We start from the raw sequence: 22,322 nt of genomic DNA, 5'->3' as shown, positions 1-22,322 counted from the left end.
AAATGTGTTTGGTCAGGATTGCGAAGTCTGTCCCATAATGAAGAGAGAGCATGTAAACAGATCTCCTTCCTCTCTCTTTATTTTATTTTAACCTTTTTTTTTTTTTTAGTATGTATTCTTTGGGAAAGATCTTTCTAACCAAGTTTTACTTGGAACAACTGCATCTACTAATGCTGGGTTTTTTGAAAGGCAAATTAGCTTAGGTTTTGTGCTCAGATTATTTATGTCAAAATGTATTTGAGAAAGGTAGTAAACTTTGTGCTTGAAATAATGACACAAATTAAAATTTGTGCAGAACTTAGTTTACAGACTTGCTCTGAAATTACCCTCTGGACAGCCCAGGCTGCTGCTTTTTAGCAGTGTGACACTTACCAGCGGGAGACACAGGAATGAAGACTTCCAGTTAAAACTTCTTATCCTCAAAAATAAGTCAAAGCCTGAAGACAGAAAAAATACTTCTCTCCATGTGAGCTTTCAGAGCAGTGTATTGCACAATCTGAATAGGTTATTTTTGAATGCCTTTGTGCTTGTGTTAGGAATTGCATTCTTCGTAGGGTAATTCTGAAGAGCTCTATTTACTGACCTCAGTGAGCAAGTTTGAGGAATAGTTAACTATGTTCCGCAAGTATTACGGTTTTAACTCTGTGCCATATGGTTCAATATTCCACCCTGAAGCCATTTGCAGATGGTTAGCAAGTTAAGATATTGCAAATGGAAAGCTTTGATTGTAGTGATTGTTACAAAATATGCAGCATATATGCAGCAAAATATGTAGATTCTTTAACATTAATGGAAAAAGTAACAAATCAGAATAACAAATAATCCAGTTAAGGCTTCTTCGTCAACATACCACCTATAATAGCATGGCAGATCTATTTCTGGCAGTCTTATTTTTGAAAGTAATCCTTTTGATTTCAAAAATGTCTCTCACGTAAAGATTACTTGTTGAAGCAGAAGGTTGTTAGATTAGTAGATACTTGTTCACTTATTTTAGATTTCTGATATATTACTGTGGGGGAAATGTTGCGCCCTGGACACCTTTTAAAAATGTTTTGCCAACAGAAATGCAAGAAAGGAAAAACAGCCATTGGGGAAATGTTTGGGCCATTAGTTCCCTGAACTTCTACATACGTGCTGCTGTGAGCCATGGAGGCTGGGGAGCTTTGCAGGCTGTGGCAGGTCTGGCTCAAGTATTTACACTGTGACAGTCAAGTTTGGATACTAAATCTGTCCCAGTTGGTGCTAGTACCTCCTGGAGATATCATGCAACTTAGTCCACACTTTAAAATCAACAAGGCAGAAGAGAGAATTACAGAAGTATCAGTAAAACAACTGCCAAACTAATGTGTACTTGGACTGTTACGCGAAAAGAGCACTAAAACAGTAGCAAGTTTTTCCTGGCCTTTTCTGATGCCCTTCTGTGGCAGGTAAGCACAAAAGCAATGTTGAATCTGAGAAGAATTGTTTCCAGCCGTGAGAGGGCTAATTAAAATAAGGAGAGTATATTGAAGTCTATTTTTCGTTTTTCTGGTACCGTTTTGTGGAGTTGTGTTCCTACATCTCTATCCTGTGTTTTTTTCCTCCTTCAGGTGTATGTAACTGAACCTAGTGGGATGGAGTTCACACCATGTCAAGTCGAAGCACGTGTTGGCCAAATATTGGAGCTGCCCTTGAGGATTAACGGCCTAACAAATGTCGAAACAGGCGAGACGGTCCCACTGAGTGACTGCTCACACTTCGATCTAGTTGTGGAAGTAGAAAACCGTGGTGTGTTCAGACCACTTCAAGGTGATTTGACTCCCTCCCTGTTTTGAAAGTTAAATTAAGATGTTACTAAGTCACACATCCCCTTTAAATCATTGTGTACAGTATTGCCAGAGAGGTGCTCAACTTCAGAGGTAGGGATCAGAGTAGTTTTATTTTGAGGATGTATTTATTTTTTATGCGGACTCTGAAAGCATTATGGCAATTATTTGGTTGGATAATGTGTAGTCTCCTGTATGTTTTTCTATTGATTTAGTATTTTTAACATACTTCTGTAAGAAAGCTGATGGATTTCCTCATAAGTGGAGTCCACATATATTGTGTTTTGAGGTATCATTGTAAGACTTACAAGAACACGAAGATTAATAACTGCTTTGCCCGAATTGTCCGGCAGTACTTTCGGTTCTGTAGAGACATCATTCATTGTTTGCTCACAAGGAGCTAAGACAATCAGCTGCTTAAATTTTGCCAAAGCTCTCTCCTTGTTAAGCTCATGGCTTTAAGAAATGCCTCTTGTCGGGTTTATTAAGAGTGTGGAGTATGCATGTTATTTTCAAAGATGGCCATTAATGTTGCTGGGCGAAGTGGACATTGAGCAACATGCGTGTTCCTGTGTCTACTGTATTCAGTGTGTTATTCAGATTTTTTCCAAGCATCTCTTGTATGGAAGCTCTTTCCTGTGCCAGTAAAACTAGTCTGCATTCTGCCATCTGTTTGCCTGAGAGGCAGCTATTTTAAATGTCACTATGTAGTATGCTGTTGTACTGTTTGTTTCAAAAAAAGAAAAAATAAACCCCTCCCAAGCCCCAAAATGTCCTCTAAGTAAGCAGAGAAATTTCATGAAAATACCCTACCTTCAGCTAGAGAAATGATGTATTGCCTATGGTTCAAGTTGTTCTGTGCAGGAAAGCGCGTCTAAGTAGTGTGACTTAATTGTGCTTAATTACAAGCCAGTCTCATTTTAGAGCCGCAAGATGAAAACATGCAGCAAGAGATAGAAGTTATTTTAGTTTGTACCAGAGTAAAGACTCATGCCCTCTTCAGGGTGGTGTGAAAATAAAGAAGTTTGTGAGACATGGATACTTCGGCAAGTGTTGGGTTTGTGATGAAAGACAACAGTGAACATTTTTGCCCATTTGGTTGGAGAGCACATCTCTGCTTACTTCTGGTGGAAATGCCTGGGCATTTCTCTCCAAATATGTATTCATATATTTTTTTAATTTATCTGACAGGAAGGCTTAAGCCAACTGCTGATTTTTGTAGTGGAGTCAGAGTGAAAGCTGAAACTCAAGGATACACAACACTTGTTGTTAGTTACACCCATGGTCACGTCCACCTCAGTGCTAGCATCACCATTGCTGCTTATCTGCCATTAAAAGTAAGTCTGTTTTCGCTGTTTTAAAAAAAGGTGGATGGTTGATTCACAGGAAAAAAATTCTATGGGCTGTTCTGGGGAATCGTGTTTTAACCCTTTCTCTGTGGAGTAGAGTTTGCCTACATGGAGATTGCAAGGCAACTACAGAGGGAGAGAGTAATGCAATAACGAACTAACAGATATTTGCAATTTCTGAAGTGGAAAGTGAATTGGAGATCCTTGCCCGTTTTTCAGCCTTTTGACAAAAGAGTCACGATTGCGGTCAGCTGAAGAAATATGCAGGACAGTTAAAGGAGTCAACCTTCATACAAATGAGGGTGTATATCTTGTTTTGCACAGCACACCTGAATTAGTGAATTACTTTTCAGCAGGCTCTAGATGGGTTGAAATTTACATGAGGCTTAGTTTGTTTCTTGACTGTCCATTTTACTTGATTAAAAATTGGCTTAATAAGGTAATAAGGGGGCAGTCACATTTCTGTGTCGGTAGTGGCAACGAAAGTAGACCTAGCTTACGATATCTACTTTCATGGTATATAAACCGATTTTTGCAAGAAGGCAATGCTGACTTGCCTCTGTGGCAGTGAAAACCTATGCTTTTTCCCTACAAATGGGGGAAACATATTTCAGTGTTGGACAGTTCACTAAAGAAAACGAGGGAAGAACCTGAGTCTCCAGGGTCAATATGTGGAGATCGGAAACAGTATGCTTATGTTACCTTCATCTTCAGACATCTCGCACTGAAGCTGTAAAGCTGAAGTCTAATACATTTCACCAGAGCTTTATTCCCCAAGTCTTGAACAAAATTTGTGCAAGTCATACAAATCTGTGACTGTACTGATGATTTTAATTTTTAAATGTGGTTTTCTGTCAAAGATCTTAAATAGTTGAGTGTAATTCTTTGAAGATGCTGAGAAAGCCTGAGTGGTGTGTGTAAACTCTTTTATTTTTGGCAGCCCATGTGTGAGAGAGGTATAGTCCCTTTAATTAGGAATTTTTCATATGCACATAAGTGTAAAATAGTGACTTCCACGTTCTTTCTCCTCATTTCTGTAGGACGAAATGTTTATAATGTCCAGAAATGGAGCACATAGGTGTTGCTCTGTCAGATATCTATTTAAAAAAATAAAAATTTTAACAAAAAGTGGAAGAAAGATAAATAGGAATCAAAGGGCAGGCAGACGCTCGAGACTAAATCTCATAGTTTCACAAGGGGTTTTTACCTTTATATTACAAACACAAACAGGGAGTGAGTGGGAGGAAAGAAGAACATTTATGCTAACGTTTCCCATGCCTTCTCTCTCTTCCTACCAAAACGTGGAAAGAATTGAACAATCCTTTATGTTAGCTGCCGCTTCTTTCTTACTAAACTCCTGAGTAATGTGATGTTTTGGAACACAAGCTACAAATGGGTTTTGTGTGTCAAAATGCCTGGTTAATTTCTGTGATGATAAACTGCACAGGCTGTCCCAGTGATGCACATCAATGTAGAATTTATTGGAGAGATTTGAAGGAAAACTTCTATAGGAGAATAAATACATTCACAGAACTGTGCTGGAGAAAGCACTTCCAAGTGAAAGGATTTTTAAAGAGTAGAATTTAATTCACTTAAAGTACTATCTATTTAAAAAATGTAGTAGAATGCTTTCTCTCTAAATGTACTCAGAAGACTATATTCAGGGTCTTTCTCTTGCTGTAACTCTTCATGAAAGGCAGGTAATTAGAATGTAGTTAAAACTTTTCTTTGAATCCATGGGTTCCAGTGAGTATAATCCAACTGGACAGAATTCTTGGAGGTGATACTAATTATTTTGGTACAACCCTCTTCTTAAATAACCACTGTAAGGGGAAAATCGTAGCCTAATCAAAATAATAAATACAGCTCTTCTATTAAGAATGAAGTTTCTTTTGCAAAGCCTAACCAAACTATGTGTAAATAGAATCATTAATTTGGAACTGTTATTCATTACAGACTATTGATCCTCCATCTGTTGCTTTAGTGACTTTGGGTTCCTCTAAAGATATGTTATTTGAAGGAGGACCTAGACCATGGGTACAAGAGCCTTCAAAGTTCTTCAGGAACATCACCGCTGAGGATGCAGAAAGTATTAATCTGTCTTTATTTGGACCTCCTACATCACGAAATAACATCCAGCATTGGGTTAGAGCATCTTGCAAAAGCCTGGGAGAGCAAGTAAGTGGCAGAAGGTATTTCTGTTGTCCTCCATCAAACACTGAGCTAAGCCTATTGAGAACAGGCTTCAGACAGATTTATGATACCATTTTATATAAAGAGTAGTTTTTATAATAAGCCAGGAAAGAACTTGGGTAAGTGCATAGTTTATGCATCGTGATGCTGGTACAGATTTTAGAGCGAGCATTTCATAACATTATGTTATAAAGTGTTTTATGATGGATTTATTGCAGTATAAAACCAAGTCACAGAAACCTTACGTTGTAGAACGTGTTAAACTGACCCTGCTAAGTGCAGCTTCAGTTTGCATAAATAGGATGGTAGCAGAAGGTTACTGCAGTAAACTGACTCCTCTGTCTGACTTGTTCCTTTTAACTAAGTTACCTTCCAGTGTGATTTTGTTTATTCAAACAAATGACAACCATATGAATTTTCTGCTCAGATATTTGTGCAGCCTTTGTGAGAGTGGCTGTAGTCATTTTCCACCTGGCCTTGTTTTCTCCAATATGCAGAAGTGATTTATCCTGCTTCACTCACCCTGCCCAGTTTATAAAGCATTTAGCTTTGATTTAATGTTTTTCTCCTGTAATTCTGGAAGGCCTAAGCATTTTGGTGTGTCCGCCAAATTGTTTAACTCGTTTCCTCAGTGGACACCATATGAAGCGTAGCCACTTCTGTAAGTGCAAATTCAGGAAGGAACAAGGATTTTTTTTGCTATCTACAACTGTGCGTACATTGGCTGGCTGTCCTTGGTGTTGTCTAGAGCAGATCGCACCTGCATGGGTGGACAAGGCAGGTAACCAGCGCTGCCTGGGCCTGCTGGGATAGCCTTCTCTGTGTTTACACCCACTTTGTTTTGTTGAGGCCTAAGAAAGGAATGTAAAATAAAACATAAGATGTTTGTAAACGCACTGAAGTGGATACAAATATTGTTCTATTCTCACTCTGCAAGAAAAACACCTGCCTGTTAGCTTTTTAGGTTACAAAAGATGTGTTGCTTGAGTCAAGTTTGATAGTAGTAAGCATGAATACCTAAGAAAATTTTTCAGGAATAGTACTTTGATAATCATTTAGAACTGTTCTTGAAAATTGCACCTCTTTTTACATCTTCCTGTGTCTTCATGGTGCTGCAAATCCCCAAGAATAATATTTTTTTTTCTTGTACATTCTGACATCAGAGCATAACTGAGATGTGTGAAATAGAATGTATTTGAACTTAGTAGTCCTTTTCTCTCTCCTCACTTCCCTGTTTTCATAATTGTCCAGGTTGTTGCCTTAACAGTTGGGAACAGCCCCACAATCACCAACCCTTTCCCAGTGGTTGAGCCTGCTGTTGTGAAGTTCATCTGTGCTGTCCCTTCACGACTGACTTTGACTCCTGTTTATGGAAGTCCTCAGCTTGATCTCTCCTGCCCTTTACTGCAACAAAACAAGCAAGTGGTAAGCCTGAGGAGTGACAGGAAAAAAATGTGTTCTTAAAACTTAAAAATCAGTGTTTGGACCTCCTCATACGCAATAAAGCATCTGACTCGCTACAAGAGTAGCAGTAACTCTAGTGTTGCGGGACGCGCTGGTATCGTGTGCTGCTGCGGAGAGCAGTCTGAACATGAATAATCCCGCAGTGATCATTCGAACAGGTTTATAAAGGGACCTACCAGAAAATAGAGTATATGTAAAAGCAGTTGGATTGTGGCTTCTCACAAAGGTGACACTGTGAGGAAGCCTTTCTGACTTGTCTTGAGAGAAACTTCTTTTTTATTTAAAACAAACAAACAAACCCCATCCAAAAAGGGGGGGGGGAGGGGAAATGTTCCCAGCAGTTGTTTCTAGTGAAAGGCCTTTTTCCCTGCACCACTTCATTCTAATCTAACTGTTCCATTGAGTATACAGAGACACACTTAACCATGTGTGCACTGTTACATGAGTGTACATTTGTGTGCCTCTTATTTGTAAGGGCACAAATGCTGCTGATGTGAAGATACCTATGTAAGTGTATACCGTGAGTATTGTTCAGTGACATCAGATGTACTCAGCTTTGCAAATCTGAGTCGCAGTAATGTGTATGTGTAGATTATCGAGCATAAAGAACTTTCTTCTCTCTCCTAATGAGTGCCATCACATGTTTTCTGCTGAGTAAACCGTGTTTTGTCGTGTTAATATTACCGGGTAAATATAAAAATCATCCTACTTTCATAAAACTGCAGTATGTATTGAGTTGGTGAATCATTTTAAGTAACTTCTATGTAATAACAAGATGAGAAGGAGATTTTTGCATATTTTAAGTCACTTCAGAGTTCACCTGTTTTTCTAGCACCATTATGCGTCGGTTAGACTACATCAGTACACTGCTATTACCAATGCATTTCACACTAGAATTTTGAGCTACGTCTTCTGACATATAGCAGTATTTTTCATTATTTGTTTGAATTCCAAGGATGACATAGTTTGAGATGTGTTTCAATTTTTGTAATTCACTGGCTAAAAAACAACCCCATCCTCCTACCCCCCCGAAAAATCCCTTGTAGTTGAAGTACAGCTTAATGACTTTGCATTGATGGCTCATTTTAATGAACATTATTCATGTAATGAGTGTTATAATAAATCTCATGGAACTCAGTGTACGTTTTTTTTTTTCTTTTAATGATTAAAAAAATCCTCTTGCATCTGTTCAGTTTAAAATATTCATTCTTTTTCAGGTTCCTGTTTCAAATTATCGCAATCCAGTATTGGATTTGGCTGCATATGACCAACAGGGCAGTAAATTTGATAACTTTAGTTCTCTGAGTGTTATCTGGGAATCAACAAAAATGTCCTTGGCTAATATTGAGCCTGATACGCCAATGGAGCTGACTGTGAAAGAAGATGGAAGTGGTCAAAAGAAAATGCACGGTACGAATTAGTTCAAATGAGCATTTCATTATTTGAAGAAGGTCAGGATTAAATCTATTCAGTAGTGTCTGAGCTTGATGAAAGAAATTACTGTAATCTGCACTCATATCTCAGTTTATTTTCAACATGCATTTTAAGTGTACCCTATTTAAAAAAAAAAACCAAAACAACAAACAACCAAGCCCAATGCCTGAAAACTGTCTTGAGAGTTTAGAATAATAATGGGAGAGATTAGCAGTGTACGCTTCATCTTTTTCTTCCCCATAATCAGTTTTATTTGACTTTTTATTTGATTGTAGGCTTACAAACCGTTCTAGTTCATCATGAGTCTGGAACAACTGCCATCTCTGCAACTGCAACAGGATACCAGCAATCCCATCTCAAGGCAGCTAAAGTCAAAATGCCGGTACTCAGAACTCTGGGGGTTTTTTGCCATTTTCCTATCATGCTTAATGCATAGTCTTCCTATGTATTTATTTCCTCGGTGCATAGTAATGTAAAAATAAGACAGCTCCATTGTTGATTCTGAAGACAGATTCATTCCACAGTGTTTTTATAACGTTCATGGCTTTTCCTGCTTTCCTCTGCACTATTTGACCCGTCTCAAATATATCCAATTCTTTTTTTTTTTTTTTAAACAATCTGGGCAAGGGGATGACAAAGAATTGTTTCAGTTGGTTTTGTTTCAATTTAGGTTTTTTAATGAATTGATGAAGCTCTGCTGCTTGTCCTTCACTAAAGCAACCATGTGCTTAGTGCAGCTGTCGCTGGGGAAAGCAAATGTATTATTTCCACTGCAAAACTGGGTAGAAAAGTTCTGCATGAGCAAAGCAAAAGCTGGCTGATATCCTCATATGGGCCATATGTAAATCTGGGCTCTGACTAATAGTCTTTTTTTTTTTTTTTAATTCAGTCTCACGTTGATCTTACAGAAGGGAGAGACTACTTATTTGTACAGTGCCAGCCATAAGCCTAGGCCCTAATTTTACAAGTCATTAGCTGAAATACTTTAGTTTGTAGTTACTCAACATAGGGAAGAACAACAGCAAAAAGTAGTGATGATGAGCAAAGAAGGCAAATGTAAACAGATGGCAATTTTCTGTTTGTGTCACTTTTTTTTTTTAAACGGAATATAAGGGCAGGTTTCAGCCTATGGAACAATCTGACGTGCATAGTAACTAACTCTTAAAATATCCCATGTCACTAAATTGAAATTCTGTTTAATTTTGTTAAGCAAGATTTAAGTGGGGTTTGACTATATGCAGTTTTGAATTATGTGCCATGAAAACAGAGTTGAGACAGAGTAAAATATACAGCTAGAGCTTACATTATTTTTAATTCAGAGCCGGTAACAGATGGGCACTAGTAATGTGAAACACCCTATGGCCCAGATTTCTGTCAGGGTGTCCAAGGTTCGGCATCCGGATGGTAAATTTCTGTGGAAGATCTGTAATATATTGCCAGTTGGCTCTTATCTTTTCACTGAGGTTTCCAGTCTGCTCTTGTTGGGAAGCATGGTGTAGATGCATTTCCACTGAAGAATTTGACTATAACTTTGTCAAAATGACTAGATTAGAGACACAGTTACTTTGCCACCTAAGATATTTGGTTCCGTATCTTTTTTTTCTCAAGAAAATTGAGTTGTAATGAGAACACTTGGTGTTCTGCAATCATTTTGTAATTCACTGTGCTCTGTTTTATTAAATCAATATTCAATAGTCTTTCTTACATATAGAGATAATTAGAAAAGTGAATTCTTTACGCTTTCCTTTGAGTTCAGAGAAGTTTATTGTATTTCAGTGTGGGATGTGCATGTAAAATAGCACTGGAGTTTTTCTTAAGTTTTAGTCTCTGTGTTTAAGTTTGGGAGGAATCTTTTTGATAGTTGAAGAGTAGTTGTAGGTACCACTTCTGCTACAGTTACTTAGGCTCTTGTGTTGTTTAGGTAATTTGTACTGATTCGATAATCTGTCTGCTTTTTTCAAATACATTAGGAATGGACTGCTATATTCTGCTTTCAAATCTGTCCGTACCTATACTTCTTTCTTACAGACAAAAACACAAATAAAAATCTAACATATAATATATCTAATCTGATGTATTAAGGTATCTTGATCATTGTTCCATGTTTAAGTGGAGCATCCTATTATGTCATTAGGGAAAGATGGAAATACATCAAGGAAATAATTCTACTAATTAGGTGAAATGGGTACATAATACTAACTTCCTCTAAAAAAAACCATTTTCGCTTTCTAAGCTAATGTTATTACGAGTGAACGATTAGACTTGCATCTGGTCCAGTGTTTAGGTACTTAACGTTTAAGGAACAATTTCTTTTGGTGGCCTGCTAGGAAGAATCCTAAAAATATGAGCTTGAAGTAGAAGAAAACATTCTGTCTCTATGCTTTATCATTTTGTATGAACTTATAATGTTTCTTGGAGTTCATATCCTATCTGTGTATGTCAGACTTGGTTAACCGATCCTGCTACACCTTTAATGCGTGGGCCTTTGTTCTTTGTCTTGGCCAGAGATGCAGAATCCAACAGCATCTCCTGCATATGACCTTACCTGTGAGCTCATGGCTGAACCAATTACCAGATCTTGTGGAGATTCTATTAACCTAAACTTCTCCAGCTCTGGTTCTGTTCTGCTTTAAGCATCCTTCCCTGCATATACAAGAGACTTGCACTGTTGCCTGACTCTGTGTTTGCTGTAACAGCTACAATTGTTTCTTTCAGTATGAGCCTCTTCTGCCAGTGTCTGCCACTATTGAACTGATACTAGTGGAAGATGTGAAAGTGAACCCTACTGATGTCTCCATTTACAATCACCCTGACATAAAGGTAAGGAATTACTCTGCTACTTTCTAACTGCAGGGAGGAAAATATCGAAAATTATATGATATATGTAAAGATACCAGTTTTGGCAATGTACTCACAAAATACAGTCTAATTTTGGATGCTTTTCTGGTTTTGCAGGCAGAACTTTTCATCAGAGAAGGTTCTGGATATTTTTTCATTAATACCAGTGTTGCAAATGTTGTAAAAGTGACTCATGAGGAAACTCAAGGCATTGCTTGGGTGAGTGAAGCATCTTGTTACTTTATGGTTTTTTGGCGTTCTGAATATCGCTCTGCAGTTTCATCCCTATTGGTCATTTTCCAGTACAAGTGGATAAAGAGGCAGAAACTGAATCTTGGGTGTATTTGCCTGTTACGGTCAAGCATCAGGCAGGGGGTTTTGCACTAGCAATTTCAGGTGTAGGAAGTTGTTTCACTACAGTTGTGATGCATATGTATACTCTGCACCAAGTTGTTCTTTAACCATTACAATTTTGCAGTAAAATGTTCCTGGTTTCATAAACACAGAATGAAAAACAATGTGACCGAATTATTCAGAAGTGTTATACAACAGATTAATTGGTGTCTAGAACAGTATTGGAATATTTGCTGTAGGCCAGTACTTCTGAAACCTTCAAATTCTTCTTCTGGTGCTATTTCAGGATATTTTGCTATCACACTATTTCATCCTGATTTTGTGAATAAATATCTATTAAAGAGTTGATTTCTCATCTCCATACTAAGTTTTTAATGCGCTTTTCCACTAGAAGATGCAACTAAACTACAGTTATGATTGACTTCATCCAGGCCCAGGATATAATAAAACTGTATTTGCATTGTAGCTTTCATCAGAGAAGAACTGGAAGTGACACGAGTTGTTTGAAAGAGTAGTCTTCACAAATTCACAATTCACAGATTTATCATGTAATAAATAATGTTGATAAAGCTATGAAATAATGGTGATAAAGGTGGATATTTTTTGTCATTGTAGAGAATGTGGAAAGTATTGGTGAAACATTTTGGTTGTCTCTACCTGTTGAGAGTGTGAGGTGGGAATATCTTTCCAATCAAGTCAGCTGGGCACAGAGGGAGGGAAAGAGTAGAAGAGATGAGCTCGTTTTTGTATGCATTGTACACTGTTTCACTCTTAGTAGTTTTTCAGCCAGATCTCCCTTGGGGGTTTAGCAGTGCTTTAACTGATGTACACAAGAAAATTTCAGAATAGAGCAGTGAACTTGAATAGTATAACAGTGCCAGCAAGATAGGCTTTTTGAAGTACAAAGCGAGATTTATTTTAACTACCTGCCAGATTAAAAGTGAGAGAGCTCCACTTTCAAACTCATTTAAAAACAATTTTGGAAAAAAAAAAAAACCAAACCAAAAACAACCCTCAAAACAACCCCCCCCCACATTTTAAAAGTTTGTTAGTGCTGCGTGCTATGTTTGAGTTAAATCCTGGTATTGCCTGTGGATTTTTTCTTTCTGTGGAAGCCAGCAGAATGGTCTGTGTAGAAAATCAGCAAGTTCTAGTCTGATGCGCCAGGCTGATGCCAGGGCAGATATTGGTGGAGCCAGGTTGATTCAGCGTGGTTTGATAGTAAACTATTCTGAGAAACTAAATGCCAGTTATCTAGAGCAGTGATTCTCAGACATTTTACTGGGGCTGCCAAGGATGAATTCTATACCTCTTACTCTCTTGTTGACACAGCAGCTTTTCTGGGTGTGAGCGGTAGCATGGGGGAAGAGTGAATAGTGGTAAAGGGTGAAATGCACTGGGTACTAGGGAGCCACTGGACACCTAATAGGAGGTGAGAAGGGGTAGCTGGGACAGGAACAGATTTCATAAGCTGTAGTAGCCCTGCTTTCCCTGTCAGCCCTCAGCTCCACTAGCTTCTTTTCCCTGGTTTCCCAGCCCAAACCGAGCTCCGTTACATCTTCTTCCCCTGCTCGTGCTGGCTGCCTCCTCCCAGCTGCCCCCTCCTCTCCTCTCCTCTCTGCTTTCCGTGGCTGTGTCTTAATATATGTCCCCAGCACCTGTGTTAGCCACCCACTTTGGGAACTGCTGGTGTTCTGAAAGCTGACATTTATTAAAACTTTATATTCAGTTCTATTTTGAGACAAAAGTAAGAGTGGTGCCCTGAAAGGACAAAATGTCAGCTCTTCCCACTGCTCTTACTGCTGTCTCCTGTAGTGCTGCCAAGCAATGCTATGAGTAGTTATATTAAATCCCTTTGCCTGCCCATCACCGCTTGTTTCAGAGCTCATCTTCCTAAGCTGGATGAGTGCACAGAATAGGACACCTGGCACCTACGCTGCCTCTGGCCAAAGGGAAGGTACCTATGGAGGTGAAGAGAATAGTTGGGACCATCCCTGAGGTGTGTGACAAGGGCAGGCAAATGGCAAGAGAACTGCAAAGGTGATGTGAGCAAGGCTGGATGCGGGGCCTTGAGAAAGGGTGTGGAGGTGACTTTGGGGATTGATTCCTACTTCTGAGGGCTTTCCTTCATGAGCAGAGGTCTCTTTCTTCCTTGTTTGATTCTCGCTGTGTTCTGAGAAGTGTAAAGTCTGCATTCTTTATCTGAAAGCATTAATAAAGTAATGACAATAGTTGTATCAAAGAGATACCCAATTTGTTAAACCCCTTACTTAGGAAAATCCACCACCAGATTTGGCTATTCATTCAGATTAAAAGCAATAGCTGTAAAGTATGAATCTTGTAGGAAGCAATACCAATGCTTTATAAGCGCGGTCTCTGTCCTTGATATTTTTTTCCTTATCATTTTATTTTCATTCCACTAAGAAAAGCTTCATTGCTCTGAATGATTTCTTGTGGGTTTTTTGTCCTTCTGATGGCAGAAGGAGAATAACGGAATGCCAGGCTACTTCTAGATTAAGATACGTTAATTCACCTGCTGCCCAGAGGCTCAATAGTATGATACTTTTTACATATGTTTTACAGCTCTGCTTTTACTTTGGTGAAATAATTCTGTGTCTAAGGTTTGGGGACTTCTGCATCCCAGCTGCGTGATATAAATTGTGATATACTTTTCATCCTATGAGTGACAGACAAATGAAAATAAGAAGTGCTATAATAGAATTTTCTTTTGGCATTGCAGGTTCATCCGCTGCTTCCAGGATCCGTGACTGTAATGATTCATGACTTGTGTTTGGCTTTCCCCTCACCGGCTAAAGCTGAAATTTATGTATCTGATATACTGGAAATGTATGTCCGAGTTGTTGATAAGGTTAGTGGCTTTGAAACCAGCACTATTAGCTGATCTGGATTGTCCCGATTCCTTGTGCTGATCATGGACGTAAAGATGAGACACGTACAAGACGATACAATGTAGTGGTTAGGGCCCTCTGCTGCAGCTCTATGACCTTAGAGAAATAGTTTGATCTCCCTGTGATTCTCTTTCTCCCTCCCAAATTTATCCTTTTAGGTTAGAAGTCTTTCAGAGTATCAAGCGCCTCTTACTTCACGTTCTGTGTGGCAGCAATCTCAGCTTTAGCATTTACACAGCCATGTTAATTCATAATTTATATGAACACACTAATTCACATATCCTGTTGTTTAAAGCGCATGAGAGCAAGTCTTTTAGGAGTAAGTTTTGCCCCAAGGTCATTTTCCATATGTCATGTTTTAAAAATTAACAAAAAAAGTCCAACTCGTTTTACTTGCCAGCTTGGGTGCGTCTTCTGCAAAATAAGTGTTGATATTTCTGGATATTTTAATTATGCCCTTGCCAGCTGAAAGACCTGAATTCATTTATTTAATTTGACGCTAACCATAGCTGGCAGGGATTATTCTTTAAAATCAGTGCTAATCTAACCTTGGGGCTTTATCTCTAATACCCTACTAAAAGTGTAATACAAAATAAAATGAAAACGTTTATGGTAATAAATAAGAACAGTTTAAATGAAAAATGACTGGATGTGACTGTGTTTCAGGTGGAGATTGGAAAAACAGTTAAAGCTTATGTCAGAGTTCTGGATGACTCCAAGAAACCTTTTCTGGCAAAATACTTTGCTGTCATGGATCTCAAACTAAGGGCTGCATCTCAGATTGTTTCACTTGTGTAAGTTAATGGATATTTTTTTTATTAATATGCAAATATGTTTATAGGCAGAATAAGCAAAAAACGAGTAAAATACCTTTTGGTATTTGGCTTGGAGGCAGGGTAATATGCAATGACTGAGTTTATTTTATTTTTGTAAAGTTTTAATTACCTGTTCAATGGTAAAAAATGGTTATTTGTCAGGAATGTTACCTAAGCTAACAGTCTATGTCTTGTTGACTGATGAATGAGGCTGTATTCATGCACTATAGTATTTCATGGGGCCTTATGTGTCTTGGGAACAGTGACTTGGCAAATAATGTCACATGAAGAACTCTGTGAAGACATATCTGATGTTATCAAACTCAGTCTGTCTGTTTCTTAACCATTAGAAACAGGTGGACTAAATCATCCTATTGCCTTGAAGCTCCTTATTTTCCAAGCTCTAAACACAATGATTAAAATCACAGAAAATAAGCTTTTGGGACTGTTGTATTTTAGTGTTGAGGTAATGAGCAAAAATCATTCTGCTTTGTATGGAGCAGCGTGTGTGGGGGGTGCGTATTCGCGTACACCTTGCGGTGCTGCCTGGCTGTGTCTATCCCACGCCATTAAATACTGTCAAGGTATGGAATCAGGGCTTGTGCCAGTATTGTTCATACTGCTCAAATTGTTAGTGGGCTCCCTGGCAGAGCTTCGGTCTGTACCAACTAACGCTTGTTTAATTTTCATTTCAGATATTTCGTTTTAAGATAAGACACAGGCTACAAAGAGCCATTTCATGATGTTACATGTAGAAATATGATGGTTACCTTAATTTTGCTGAAGACATAGTCACTTAGTTGTCCTTATAATAAAACTGCTATGCACTAAATAAGTCCTTTGCATTTGTTATTCGTGTGATTTATTCAATAAACTTCTCTGTTTTAATGTGTGTGTTTGCTGCAGCCCACTCAGTGAAGCTCTCGATGACCATACTGCTGCTTTTCTAGTGCACGGGATGGCCATTGGTCAGACTAGTCTCACGGCAACTGTCGCTGACAAAAGAGGACAAAGAATCAACTCTGCTCCACAACAGATTGAAGTAAGTAATTTCAGATAAAATATATGAGTAAACAAAATCTATGTTAGGATAGAATAGGAACAGTATATTATAGTTAACTTTTAATACAGGAATTAATTTGCCAGAAAAAGTGAAACGCTCGTTCTGTCTGGAAGTTATCCACATGCCAGTCTGTTTGAGACTTCACAGTGGTTTTTAACAGCAAGTGATCAGTTAAGTTTCTGCATGCTCAACTTACTGTAATTAAGCAAGTGAAGAGCCAGTTTTACACTTGTATGTACTATTTTGTGACATAATTTATCTAATTGAAATAGCCTGCACACAAGTATTCATATTTCTATTTTTAGGTCTTTCCCCCATTTAGACTACTGCCAAGGAAAGTGACCCTAATTATTGGGGCCATGATTCAGGTAAGGCATCTTACATATTTTCTTTCTTCTGTAATTTCTATTTTAAAATAAATGTTTATAACTTATTTTTCAGGAATAGATATTCAACTTGGCAACTAAGCTACGTTCACACAGAATAATCCTCCTAACAAGAATAGTTGAATAGTTCCATTCTCGAGCCATCTTCTGTATTATTGTATTGCCAGATCAAAGGTTTTGTATTTATTTGTGTCAAGGGAATGTCAGCTTTTCCAGTGTTAAATACCAGCACAGCATTAATAATCTGTCACCTCCGTGAAATTAAACATTAGTGGGTTAGTTCTGCGAACTGAAACACAGAGCAGAGCTATACCATGTGTGGTGAAGAGAAAATGAGGTAAATTTTTCAGAAACCATCTGGGATGGATGTAGCATCAGCCTTTTATGTTCCACAAAGCACATAGTCCACTTCTGTGCTTAGCTCACGTATTTCCCAGTCTGACTTCATGCAAGGAAGACAGACAAGTGTGCAGGAGAAATAAGCCCTGAAGTGCCCTGGGAAGTTTCAGACGGCCTTTTCTTACTGAAGACATTGTGGTGCGGAGCACAGAGGGGTTGTACCCTGTAACAAATATCTGATGGGTTAATTTTAGTTGTTCTGTCTGTTGTTAATTGTAGATCACTTCAGAAGGAGGCCCTCAACCTCAATCCAACATAATTTTCTCCATCAGCGATGAGAAGATTGCATCAGTGAACAGCACGGGATTTGTCAGGGGAGTGGCGATTGGGAATGGAACAGTAACAGGACTGGTGCAAGCTGTTGATGCAGAGACAGGGAAGCTTGTCGTTGTGTCTCAGGTAATGTTGTATGATACTGTTTGGGGTTGAATGAGGCTCTTTAACTTATGGGTTTGGCTCAAAAGGGACGAATAGTCTTTTTGCATTAGTAATGTTATCATGCACTTTATTCCTGGTTTCCTTAAGGAGATGAAAAATCAGTGTTTCTCACTCCCTGGCCTGTGAACTTGTGCATGTGCTGGCACAGCTGATGCTTTCAACAGATAGCTAAATCTTGCTGTACCTTGAAACAAAGTTCTACCAATAACCTACGTACACCTTATGAGCAGTCTGATATCTTTAGAATTGATTAGTAAATCTAGAAAAGCCCATCTAAAAAAGCCTTTCTAAAACAGCAGAAGGTTGTCCTTGCCTGGGTCACCTTACAGTTTAGCAGCATCTTACGTCAGTAGAAGTCAGAAGGTAAATCTTGCCTAAGAAACGCGTTGTCCCTTAAGCTATAGGCAGGCTGTATAGAAAGCTGTCATTCCGTGCTGTGGTCTGAATCCATCTACGAAGCTCAAGCAGTGAATTCCTGATATTCCATCAAAATCTGTCCATTTAATTTCCTTCTAGCTGAGCATAAGGAAGCTGTTGAGCAGGCAGCACGTATAAGGGAGCACAAGTCTCTGGGACTTGCATGGGACTAAGAACAGTAGAACTTGGGCCAAATCTTATGGCTCTTCATTTGAGGTCAAGGCAGGACAGCTGCTGCACACCACAAAGCTCTGCTGCTTGAAAGGTGTCACCATAGGCCAGGAAGAGGAGACAAAGTAATTTAAAAAAAAAAAATAAAAAAAAAATCTGTGCTTTGTAATGCGGGGGCAGCAGTCTGCCCTGGTACTGTGGCAGGAAGCAGAATGAACTTGAAAGCTAAATCTACTGCCCAAGGAGGTCCAGGTCTGACCTTTCCTCCCCAGTATGCAGTACGAATAGTGTCTATCAGGAATGTCAGGGTATGTGAAGAGGAGACATCAGAGTATCACGTATATCATCCTTTTATTCTTGATTGTCCCATTTGCTGCTTCCCATTCTCGCTTCCTTCTAATTCTCCCAACGTCTTCCTTTACTTTCTGAGATTATTCATCCCTTTTCTCCTAGGGATCTCTATGATCTAGTCTCTTGCAGTCTGTCACCTCTCGGCTCCATCATTCACATCGTCAGTAATTTTGAGCAGAGCTTTTTTTTTTTCTTTTTTAAATATAGATGGCATTTTTAAACGTCTATCAATTTACAAAGTTAATGCTTTTCTAGTTTTTTACAGTCCCACTGAATTATGTCCATCTGTATTTTGTGTGATAAGTCACATGCAAATCACATGGCAAAAGTGATTAAAGAATGGCAAAATAGTGAAAAGATCCCGAAAGTGAAATCTAGTTCACATTTGACAATTGCTTACAATGTCTTCTCTTCCTCCTTCTTAGGACAAAGTGGAAGTTGAAGTAGTACAGCTGACAGCTGTTAGAATTCGTGCACCTATTACACGAATGAAAACCGGTACACAGGTTAGTTGATTTGGGACAAGCTTTTGTTGCCTTTAAATTTTACCTGCGAGCTGTGACGATTCTGCTTAGATCATCCGATAATACCACTCTAGCTCTGAGTGGTTACCTGCTCTGAGGGGTCCCACTGCTGCTGCAGGGATGAATGTGCTCTCAGCAGAGAAGCTCCAGAGCTGAACATATTAAAAGAGAAATCGGGACAAATTTACCTTGTGCACCAGACTGATTTTCAGAAATTCGTGCATCATTTGGTATGGATTCATTCTATTTGCAGTGGGGACTTTCTTTAAAAACCCGCAGTATGTCTGCTATATCCGGAACAACAGATAGTGTTCAAATTTACCTTCTAGTAAGTCTATTTTTTAGGAGTCGGTATTTCCCCTATTGGTTACTCATTCCAAAATGGCTAGTGATTCTGGCTCATTGGTGCCAGGTAAATGAATTGCTTTGAAGATTAAAAATAAAAACTAGAAAATCCCTAGTTTGTGTTTATGTGTTATGTTGTCTTAATTTGGAGAGTTGGAAGGGGAAGGTTGATGTCCAGAGCAGAGTCAATCAGGGGGAACATCTAGACAAAGGTGTAGAGAACTTAAGAGTGTGTGACAGAAGTAAGATGAAGATTTAATAATACAAATGGGACAAATGAATTATTCACCTCATCTTTTCTGATAGAAAACTGGTACTTGTTTTTTGTAGAGCATGTAGCAAATGAGAATAAATCAAAACTTACTTTTTACGAGTTGGTCGTTGAGTCTTCTGCGTGATACATCCTTGCAACATATACAGCAGCCAGACCGTTTTCTTCATAAGAAATGCCATCTCTTGATCAATGAATTTTGAGTTTAATTATCTTAGCTGTGTGCAGGTTTGGTTAGCATCCCAAAATTACCTAAGAAAGTTGGTTTCTCTGTTTCTAGATGCCGGTTTACGTAATGGGCATCACCAGCAGTCAGACTCCTTTTTCGTTTGGCAATGCAGTACCCGGGTTAACGTTCCACTGGTCTGTCACAAAGAGGGATACTCTGGATATCAAGACAAGACACAGCGAGGTAAATTGTGTGTGTATGTGTGTCTTGGGAAAGGGAAACTGCCGCATAATGGGAAGTGAGGAAATACTGTTTCTTCAACACAAAATCAAAGAGTGATTGTCAGCATTGGGTTTGGTCTTTCCTCTGTGTCAATGTCAGTTCTTTCCATCGGTAAAATTTTAATCGCTTTCTCCTGTCCAAGGCTTCTTTTCAGCTTCCTGCAAAATATAACTTTGCAATGGATGTTTATGGCAGAGTAAAGGGAAGAACAGGCCTGAAAGTTGTTGTGAAGGTCCTTGATCCTGCAGCCAACCAGTTTTACAACATGGCAAGAGAACTCTCTGATGAAATCCAAATTCAGGTATGATGATGTTCCTCACAGTTAATGGTTTAATATATATTTCAGAGCTGAATTAAGTCTCTACTTGAAGTCAGGAATTTGAAATGCAAGGGAGTAGTTCCAGCTTTGACTTTTTTTTTTTCTTTTTTTTTCTTTGAGCCCTTACTCTTGTTTGTATAACGTTGCGCTGTTTGGAGACCTCCAAGTTCCCCAAGTGTTGGTAACGTTTACCCTGAACAGGCACACACTGGTGGGATGCCTGAATGAAATTCAGGAGTTAGGCTTTTTTTTTCTGGATCACCTGAAATTGAGGTGACTTGTGTCTTGTGGATAAGCAGAGTTAGAACTGTAAAAGAACTTTGCTGCTGTAGTTCCCCTCTGCACGATAATACTTCTTGTGTATAGCGCTTATCATATGTGTCTATGCGTGCATGTTCGTTTGGATCAGGGATTAGCTTCTGAAATGAATCTCCTGGTTGTTCCCACTTACTGTGCCTTGGGGAGCACTTTTGAAGTATGTGAACTGGATTCCTTTAGATGGAACAAACTGGAAAACGTGTTTGAGGAGTGCACCTCGTGTGGGCGTTCAGTTCATTGGCGCAGACTTGGGGTAGTCTAAAATAACTTGGGCGAACATGAGGTCTCCAACACCATTTCACTTGAAAAATCTGCTTCTTTTTTTCATACTACTTCATAGCTCTAGCCGTAGAAATGAATGCTCTTCAGAATAATTTGTAGAAGATACTGCCCATCCTAATCTCAAATAATCATGTTTAATTTTCATTTTTTAACCATATGTATTAAACAAGGTTAAAAAAAAAAAGGCGTGTTTTAGTTTCATGTGGAGGTTTTTGTTTTGAAGGTGAAATAAATGGAAATAAATTACTTGCTGCACCCAACAGTAGGCTAAAATGCCTCTTATTTTCCAGGTGTTTGACAAACTTCATCTCGTCACTCCAGAAGTAGAAGCAGAGCAAATCTTAATGTCGCCAAATTCCTTTATTAAACTTCAGACAAACAGGTTAGTGATCAGTTTTCACACTGTGATTTGTGTCGACAGTTTATCAAAACCATAACGCAATTCTGTTTGAAGTAAGCTGTTTCAATCTTTTAAAAAGAATATCAGAGTACATCCATATAATACACGACTTATCTGGTGATTAATAGTATCTTATCTGTACTCTTACTCTTGGGCTCTGTCAAATCTTGTATTAGTTAGATTGTGGCTAGAAAACGCATTTAGTATTTGAACTTTTGGATCCTTATTTTAAAAGATGCTGAGCCTGTTAAAGCAGTAGCCTGCTTCCACTGGAATTTTTTATGGGCGATCAAGGCTCTGTGGTATACACTTCTCTGTATTTCTTACACAGAGGCTATGATTAAATTTTGAGATTAAAATGTCCTTTCCAAATGAGAAGTCCTTTTTACGTAATCTGTTTTCAAAGACTGACATTTCACACTCATCTCGGGCTTGAAATTTGGTTTTCCTAGCATAAGAATGTACAGATCTAGCCCACAAGACACGCGCTGAGGGTGAGGCTTTAGATGCATTTACTTTTTAAGAGGAGGGAACCATTAGTTTCACTAGAGCTCCACTGACCACGGTCATTCAGCATCTGCTTTTGGAACAGTTATATAGGAGCCCTGTCATTTGTAGTCACTTACTAATGTTGTTTTGCTATCTCTCCTGAGCAGTCTTTCTGACTAACTAGTCATTAAGTTGCTAGATACCAGTTTGTACATTTCTTTGTCCCATTATCTTCACCATCCAATGTTGGAGCCCCTGTCTCTGAACTCTACCACCAAAACCTAATACACTATTGCCAAGAAAAGGGGAACTAAAATCCAGCTTAAATCTTTTTTCCTAGGATAAAGTATTTCTCTCTGAATGGAGGAGCTTGGGGAAAAAAAATCATTTACAGATCTTTTGGAAGATGTGATAAATGATACTTAAAAGTAGCTAATGTCTCAGAATGCCTGCTAACTACAGCTTGTGTATTTGCTCACTTCATTAATATGCAAATACCATGGTGAGAGTTACTCCAAAAATTAACCTTGTCTACGG

At 38.6% G+C, this 22,322-nt stretch overlaps 1 protein-coding gene across 1 annotated transcript in view; it reads left to right on the top strand.

Annotated features, from left to right (window-relative positions):
- Positions 1-22,322, top strand: part of NUP210 (nucleoporin 210) — a 68,493-nt gene that overhangs the window by 29,977 nt on the left and 16,194 nt on the right. Inside the window, exons 13-29 of the mRNA XM_074602462.1 lie at positions 1,590-1,788; positions 2,997-3,142; positions 5,111-5,332; positions 6,599-6,772; positions 8,029-8,221; positions 8,521-8,627; positions 10,961-11,065; positions 11,201-11,302; positions 14,178-14,306; positions 15,013-15,140; positions 16,068-16,203; positions 16,530-16,592; positions 17,229-17,408; positions 18,812-18,892; positions 19,807-19,938; positions 20,120-20,278; positions 21,187-21,278. Coding sequence (XP_074458563.1) covers positions 1,590-1,788; positions 2,997-3,142; positions 5,111-5,332; positions 6,599-6,772; positions 8,029-8,221; positions 8,521-8,627; positions 10,961-11,065; positions 11,201-11,302; positions 14,178-14,306; positions 15,013-15,140; positions 16,068-16,203; positions 16,530-16,592; positions 17,229-17,408; positions 18,812-18,892; positions 19,807-19,938; positions 20,120-20,278; positions 21,187-21,278 — 2,348 coding nt within the window. The remainder of the gene's footprint in view (positions 1-1,589; positions 1,789-2,996; positions 3,143-5,110; positions 5,333-6,598; positions 6,773-8,028; positions 8,222-8,520; positions 8,628-10,960; positions 11,066-11,200; positions 11,303-14,177; positions 14,307-15,012; positions 15,141-16,067; positions 16,204-16,529; positions 16,593-17,228; positions 17,409-18,811; positions 18,893-19,806; positions 19,939-20,119; positions 20,279-21,186; positions 21,279-22,322) is intronic.

This window comes from Larus michahellis, chromosome 10 (assembly GCF_964199755.1).
Source record: "Larus michahellis chromosome 10, bLarMic1.1, whole genome shotgun sequence".
Taxonomy (NCBI): Eukaryota; Metazoa; Chordata; class Aves; order Charadriiformes; family Laridae; genus Larus; species Larus michahellis.
The sequence above is the reverse complement of the archived record's forward strand: the minus strand, read 5'-3'. Positions and strand labels throughout refer to the sequence as shown.